The 8,185-nt window shown below is 41.0% G+C and overlaps 1 protein-coding gene across 6 annotated transcripts in view; it reads right to left on the reverse strand.

The window, feature by feature from the left end:
* Positions 1-8,185, reverse strand: part of Ncoa1 (nuclear receptor coactivator 1) — a 234,321-nt gene that overhangs the window by 75,800 nt on the left and 150,336 nt on the right. For all 6 annotated transcript variants that reach the window (XM_029484861.1, XM_029484858.1, XM_029484860.1 and 3 more), the window contains one exon: positions 2,882-3,059. In XM_029484861.1, coding sequence (XP_029340721.1) covers positions 2,882-3,059 — 178 coding nt within the window. The remainder of the gene's footprint in view (positions 1-2,881; positions 3,060-8,185) is intronic.

The raw sequence follows: 8,185 nt of genomic DNA on the forward strand, positions 1-8,185 counted from the left end.
CACCTGAACGCCCTCCCAGCCTCTCATGAATGGTGATAGGCTAAGTACCACCTGAACGCCCTCCCAGCCTCTCATGAATGGTGATAGGCTAAGTATCATCTGAACGCTCTCCCAGCCTCTCATGAATGGTGATAGGCTAAGTATCATCTGAACGCCCTCCCAGCCTCTCATGAATGGCAAGACCCAACGAAGGATTAAATGTGTTCCAAGGTCACACCAGTAGGTGGTAGAGGAAGGAAGAATTTATGTCTGTTTTATATCAAAGTCTCAGTGCTCTTAACTTCTACAGTCTCTGTATCACTAGAGAAATAAATGCCAAATTGTGAGAACTTAGATCCATTTTACCCCCAAACTTCAAGCTATGGCTTATTAGAATTTCATAAGTAAATCTTAAACTTTCACAACACAAACCTTAGTGTATGTGTGTGGGATGTATGCACACATTTGTGTAGGTGTATGTATGTTTGTGCATGTGGAAACCAGAGGTTCATATTGGGTGCTTTCCTCAATAGCACCCCATCTTCTCTTTTTCTGTTACCTCCCCCACTTGGCTAGACTGGCTAGCCAGCATGTCCAGGAGTCCTCCTTCCTCTGTCTTTCCAGCACTGGTTTAACAAACATGGTCTGCCATGCCCATTTCTTTGCACAGACTATAGAGTTCTAAACTCAAGTCTTGTGTGGCAAACACTATACCTACTGGGCCAGCTCCACAATCATCTTCTTGGATAAAACCTCTCACTATATTAGCTTTTCAGTGTTCAAATGTCATTTTTCCTCTTATAAGTAAAATATTTTGTTTAAAAATAGATTTTAGACAATGAAATCTACTCCCAAAAATTGAAAAGCAATTTTGAAACACTTTTTTAAGCTGTTTAAAATTTCTTGATGTGAGAAGAAGAATATAATCTTTTGAATCATGTCAGTGACATGATATAATGTATAGATATGTAAAATATGCAAATTTGTAAATAATGATCTTAATTTTTCTAATTTCTTCATAGGCTGAAACTTACTTTTTCTGGAAACTGATACACATACATAATGATTTTACCTGGTTTCCCATTCTGATTTGTAATGATTTGATAGTTCTGATAATGGAGATTTAAGTATAGTGCTGTAGCATGTTTTCTCTTCAATGTTTCTTTTTTTTAAAAGATATATTTATTTATGATTATACGTGAGTACACTTTAACTGTTTTCAGACACACCAGAGGAGGGCATCAGATCTCATTATGGATGGTTATGAGCCACCATGTGGTTGCTGGAATTCGAACTCAGGACCTCGGGAAGAGCAGTCGGTGCTCTTAACTGCTATGCCATCTCTCCAGCCCCCTCTTGAATGTTTCTTTAAAAAGTATCTTTTCTAAGTTACTACAATTGGGCTTTACTCTTAATGGTTTCTAACAGGTGACAAAACGCCTCTGAAAAACTAGATGATATGCTGAGTGATGACTGCGCATGCCCTGGGGTTGTGGGCCTACTCTACTGTACTTGGTAGTAGACAGTTAGGCTGTACTATTTCTGTGTTTCTGTTCTTTCCTTCCTTGGGGAATGAGGAACTGATGCAGTGGCAGCAGAACTATCAAACCCCCCCAGTTGTAGTACAGGCTAGTTGGGAAAAGCCAGTCAAAGACCTACTGGTGGCCACCACTGGCATCACCACGACATCACATATTAGATGGCACTCCAGTCTGATTTACCCCCTGGTGGTGATGTGGGCAAACTGAACAGGAACATATCTACAGTAAGCACTCTGTGATGAACAATATGTGGCTTTTCCACAACAAGCCCCTTCTTCAGGTGTTGAGGAGAGCTCAGCTTTATTTTCAGTGACCTCAGCTCTCTTCCCAACTAGAAAAGCTCTTAAACTCAACAGACACTTTGTTAATACAGATCTGCAGGGTGGCAGAACAAGAGCTCCCAGAGCACAGGCGCAAGGAAGAAGCACAAAGGGAACCTTACTTTCAGTCCCCTGCGCCCCCGCCTCAGCTCCCACATTAATGGTGCTGAGGACCCTTCTAAGAGCTACTCAGAGATGTTCCCATGCAGTGAGTGTCTCCAAGAAAAACTCAGGTGTGATCAGGTCATCTGTGTCATAAGTTGGTCTTACTTAAGAGCTAGTTGAACAAAGAAATGATGGAAAAAAAAGGAACAAAAATATCTGAAATGGATGGAATCGGAGTTAAATATAAAAAGGCTTTCCATTTTCCTCTAAATACATGTACATCAGCTACTTGAAACCTATCTAGTTTAGAGACTAGGAATTCAATCAGTAGGAGTAATTGGACCTTGAGTCCTGAAAACCTTTTTAGTAGGAGTCTCAAAATTCCAGGAGCAAACAAAGGGCAGCTGTTAGTTCATCCAGGTCCCTAGAGAATCAGCAGAAGTATGCTGACTTTAAGGTCCCAGCCTTGCCTTAAGCACACAGTTTAGAGGACAGAATGGCAGCTGGAGATCAATGCCATTAACTCTCTCAGCTGGACCTCTCCCCAATGGGCAGGCCATCCAGTCATAGTTGGACTGTGGAGTTGACAGAACTTACACTTCAGTTACTTTTTGGAGGTATAAAATGCAGCAGCATGCCCTTCTGCCTGGCTTCTTCCTCCCTTCTGTTCTTTTTCTATGGTCAGGGCAGTGAGAAGGGTGCGTCTCCCCTGCATATAATCCACTGAAGGCAAAGGGGACCCTGAGCACAGGCTTCTTGGAGTGGGGTGACTTAACTCTGTGCTACCTGTATTGTCTCCTGACAACAAAGATTCTTATGAGCTATTGAAATAGCTGATGCTGTAACCATATTAAAACTATTTCAAGGATATTATTTCACACTATTAACTTGCATATGTAATAATACTAAGTATTAGAAATATAAAGTTAATTCTACCTAGTGATTTTGGTAGCAGATTCTTGACAAATTCTGCATGATCTCCCACATGCAGTATGCTGTAGACGCTGGTATTCATTAATTCTTCCTGATTGTAACCCAAGTAGCTGGTCACATTTTCTGATACAAATACAATTCTTCCTTCACAGTTCACAACAAAGAAAAATCCATCCAAAGCCTGCAAAGCCAAAAATAAAAAAAAAAAGAAAGGATTAAGATATGAAGGCACTGGTTAAAATATTGAGTGGTTAAAAGATAAAAGGAAAACTTTTTTCTCTTTAAAAAGATACTAGAAATAAATATATGTCAAGCTAAAATGCTGAGTGGCTCTCTGTGGGGTGGGTCATAATTTTCAAATATAATAGGTATGAATGAAAAACAATCAACAGTCTTTCTTAAAAATAATTTTATTTAAAGTTTTTGTTATTTCTAAGTGTGTGTGTATATATGTGTGCACATACACTTGAGTGTGCACACATGAGTGCAGATGCCCTTGGAGTACAGAGAGGTTGGATGTCCTATAACTGTTACAAGTGGTTGTGCCACTTGGTGTAGGTGCTAAGAATCAAACCTGGCACTTCTGTAAAAGCAGTATGTTCTCTTAACCACCAAACAGTCTCCACATCCTAGAAAGAACTCTAATTGTAGTAAATGCGAAGTAAGTGACTCATTCAGTGTTGGAAGTCTCTACATTATGTAGAGAAACCTGTCCAAGAGTGGCCTTTGAGAAACCTGTCCAAGAGTAGACATGCATTATAAAGCAATAGTGATCAATCAAGTGTCACACATACATGGAACACCGTGAGCACAGAGCAGGATACCTAGTTTTGGAGTGGTGATGGTGATGAGAAGCAACTTACAAAGTCCTACTTGACTTATGGGTAGGGGATGAGAGGAGTAGGGCGTAGGGAAGTGACTGCAGGAAGAGAGAAGCACGGGGCACCTGGCAAGGCATAAGCACTGTAGAGCTGAATACAAAGTACAATGAGGTCTGTAGGTAGCAAACACCTTAGTGGAATGAACAGGAGCCGGGGTCTAGAGGCCTCCTATGTTCAGAGATGGAACCAGGCTTCTCCAAGAGGAGATATATACACCCCTAGGGGAACAATATATTTCCAGTGGCACAGAAACTGTTAGAACCTTTAGAATGCAATCTAAAACATATGGAAGAAATCAAGCCCTATAAACATGCAATATGATGGTCTTTCAGGAAGTCCAGACAGTTCCAAATTTTTAGGGAACTCCAAATTTTTGGAATACTGAAGCTGTCAATGTCACCTTATTTGGAATCTTCCTAGCTATTTGAAAAATGATGTCGTTAGTTTGTTACAGATTATACAACTGAAACAACTCAATTTAAAAATGTGCTACTGAGCCCTGGAGCTGACCCTGTGCCAAGCTCTCCATACCCAAATCCCGCCAGGAGAGAGCTGGTCTCCCAGGAGTGCTGACAAACCTGAGAGCAAGACCAACTCTTCTGCTCAAACTGCTGGCCCACGAGGGACCCACCTGGAGCCTTCAGGACACAGGAACCGAGGGGTAACCTGGGACAGTATCCTCCTGGTTTCTATCTGTGCCCGGAGCCCCCTGTGCCACAGCTTTCCATACCCAAATCCCGCCAGGAGAGAGCTGGTTTCCCAGGAGTTCTGACACACAGGCTTACAGGAGAGACAAGCCACAGTCAGAGACAGCAAGACCACCTAACACTACAGATAACCAAAGGCGAGAGACAAGTACAAGAACTATAAGCAACAGAAACCAAGACTACTTGGCATCATCAGAACCCAGTTCTCCCACCATGGCAAACCCTGGATACCCCAACACACAGGAAAAGCAAGACTCTGATTTAAAATCACATCTCATGATGATGATAGAGGACTTTAAGAAGGACATAACTCCCTTAAAGATATACAGGAGAACACAGGTAAACAGGTAGAAGCTCTTAAAGAGGAAACACAAAAATCCCTTAAAGAATTACAGGAAAACACAATTAAACAGGTGAAGGAATTGAACAAAACCATCCAGAATCTAAAAATGGGAATAGAAACAATAAAGAAATTACAAAGGGAGACAACCCTGGAGATAGAAAACCAAGTAAAGAGATCAGGAGTAATAGACTCAAGCATCACCCACAGAATACAAAAGATAGAAGAGAGAATCTCAGGTGCAGAAGATACCATAGAAAACATTGACACAGCAGTCGAAGAAAATGCAAAATGCAAAAAGCTCCTAACCCAAAACATCTAGGAAATCTAGGATACAATGAGAAGACCAAACCTAAGGATAATAGGTAGAGAAGAGAGTGAAGATTCTCAACTTAAAGGGCCAGTAAATATCTTCAAGATTATAGAAAAAATTGCCCTAACCTAAAGGAAGTGATGTCCGTAAACATACAAGAAGCCTACAGAACTTTAAAAGATTGGACCAGAAAAGAAATTCCTCCCATCCCATAATAGTCAAAACACCAAATGAACAAAACAAAGAAAGGATATTAAAAGCAGTAAGGGAAAAAGGTAAAGTAACATCTAAAGGCAGGCCTATCAGAATTACATCAGACTTCTCAACAGACTATGAAAGCTAGATGATCCTGGACAGATGTTATACAGACNCTAAGAGAACACAAATGCCAGCCCAGGCTACTATACCCAGCAAAACTCTCAATTAGCATAGATGGAGAAAACAAGATATTCCATGACAAAATCAAATTTAAACAATATATTTTCATAAATCCAGCCCTACAAAAGATAATAAATGGAAAACTCCAACACAAGGAGGGAAACTACATCCTAGAAAAAGCAAGAAAGTAATCTTTCAACAAACCCAAAAGAAAATAGCCAAATAACATAATTTCTCCTTTAAAAACAAAAATAACAGGAAGCAACAATCACTATTCCTTAATATCTCTTAACATCAATGGACTCAATTCCCCAATAAAAAGACTGGATACATATTTTCCAAGCAAATGATCCCAAGAAACAAGCTGGAGTAGCCATTCTAAAATAGAATAAAATTAATATATAAAGAACTCAAGAAGTTAGACTCTAGAGAACCAAATAACCCTATCAAAAAATGGGGAAAAGAGCTAAACAGAGAATCCTCAACTGAGGAAATTTGAATGGCTGAGAAGCACCTAAAGAAATGTTCAACATCCTTAGTCATCAGGGAAATGCAAGTCAAAATGACTCTGAGATTTCACCTCACACCAGTCAGAACGGCTAAGATCAAAAACTCAGGTGATATGGGCTAGAGCGATGGCTCAGCAGTTAAAAGCACTGAATGCTCTTCCACAGGTCCTGAGTTCAATTCCCAGCAACCATATGTTGGCTCACAACCATCTGTAATGGAATCTGATGTCCTCTTCAGGTGTATCTGAAGGCAGCTATGGTGTACTCATATACATTAAATAAATCTTTAAAAGAAAAAAAAAAAACTCAGGTGTCAGCAGATGCTGCTGAGGATGTGGAGAAAGAGGAACACTCCTCCATTGCTGGTGGGATTGCAAGCTGGTACAACCACTCTGGAAATCAGTCTTGCAGTTCCTCAGAAAATTGCACATAATACTACTTGAGGACCCAGATTTACCACTCCTGGGCATATACCCAGAAGATGTTCCAACATGTAATAAGGACACATGCTTCATGTTCATAGCAGCCATATTTATAATAGACAAGTTGGAAACAACCCAGATGTCCCTCAGCAGAAGAATGGATACAGAAAATGTGGTACATTACACAATAAAGTACTACTCAGCTATTAAAAACAATGACTTCATGAAATTCGCAGGTAAATCGATGGATCTAGAAAATATCATCTTGAGTGAGGTAACACAGTCACAAAAGAACACACCTTGAATGTACTCACTGATAAGTAAATATTAGGCAAATAGTGTGGAATTTTCATGATACAACTCATGGACCACATGAAACTCAAGAGGAAGGAAGACCGAAGAGTGGATACTTCACTCCCACTTAGCAGGGCAAACAATATAATCAAGGGAAATAGAGGGTGGGAGGGACTTGGGAGGAAGAGAGGAACAGAATCAGGTATGGAGGAGATTGAACAATGTAGCGATGGGGGATGGGAAACTGGGGGCAGAATCAGAAAGTCCCAGATGCTAGGAAAGCAAGAGCCTCCCAGGACCCCACAGAGATAACATTAGCTGAAATACCCCACAAAGGAGAGGGAGAACCTGTTGAGACCATATCCAGAGGTTAGGCATGCTGACCCACATTGCCCCTCCCCCCCTTGAAGGATGGGGCTACCTACCCATCTCCAAAATTTTAACAAAGAATTGCTCCTGACTAAAGGAAATACAGGGACAAAGAGTGGAACACGGACTGAATGAAAGGCCATCCAGAGACTGCCCTACCTGGGGATCCATACTACATGCTACTACATGAAGACACCAAACCCAGGCACTATTGCTGATGCCAAGAAGTGTTTTCTGACAGGAGCCTGATACAGCTGTCTCTTGAGAGGCTCTACCAGATCCTGACCAATACAGATGTGGATGCAGCCAACCATTGGATTGAGCACACATATTCGAATGGAGAAGTTAGGGGATGGACTAAAGAAGCTGAAGGGGCCTTATTTGGCCCTTGGTCCTTTGAAGGCTTAAGGCCCCAGTGTAGAGGAATGGTAGGGCAGTGAGGCGGGAGTGGGTAGGTGGGTTGGGGAGAACCCTCATAGAAGCAGGGTAATGGGGTATGGGATAGGGGGGTTGCAGAGGGGAAACCAGAAAAGGGGATAACATTTGAAATGTAAACAAATAAAATATCCAATTTAAATAAATAAATAAATAAATAAATAAATAAATAAATAAAACGGGCTATTGATACAAACAGAGATCTCAAAAGAAATAAAATTGGTTAAGAAATATTTCAAAAATGTTCCTCATCCATAGCATTAGAGAAATGAAATTAAAACAGCTCTGAGGTTCCACTTTACCCCAGTGAGAAAGGCTGAGGCAGCCAAAGCTTTGAGGAAGCAGAGAAGGAAACCCTCATTCACTTCAGCTGGGACTGCAAAGTGCTGCAGCCACTGTGGAAATCGGGGTGAGAAATTCTCAAAAAACTAAAACTACGTCTACTGTATCATCCAGCTCTACTCCTCCTGGGGACCTGCCCAAGGGACTCAGCATCCATTCCATGCTCACTCAGCCTGCTCACTGCTGCTGTGCTCACAGTAGTTAAGAAACACAAAGGGGTTCATGTGGTTTGCAAATTGTATCTTGGGTATTCTAAGTTTCTGGGCTAATATCCACTTATCAGTGAGTACATATCATGTGAGTTCTTTTGTGATTGG

Source organism: Mus caroli, chromosome 12 (assembly GCF_900094665.2).
Source record: "Mus caroli chromosome 12, CAROLI_EIJ_v1.1, whole genome shotgun sequence".
Classification (NCBI taxonomy): domain Eukaryota; kingdom Metazoa; phylum Chordata; class Mammalia; order Rodentia; family Muridae; genus Mus; species Mus caroli.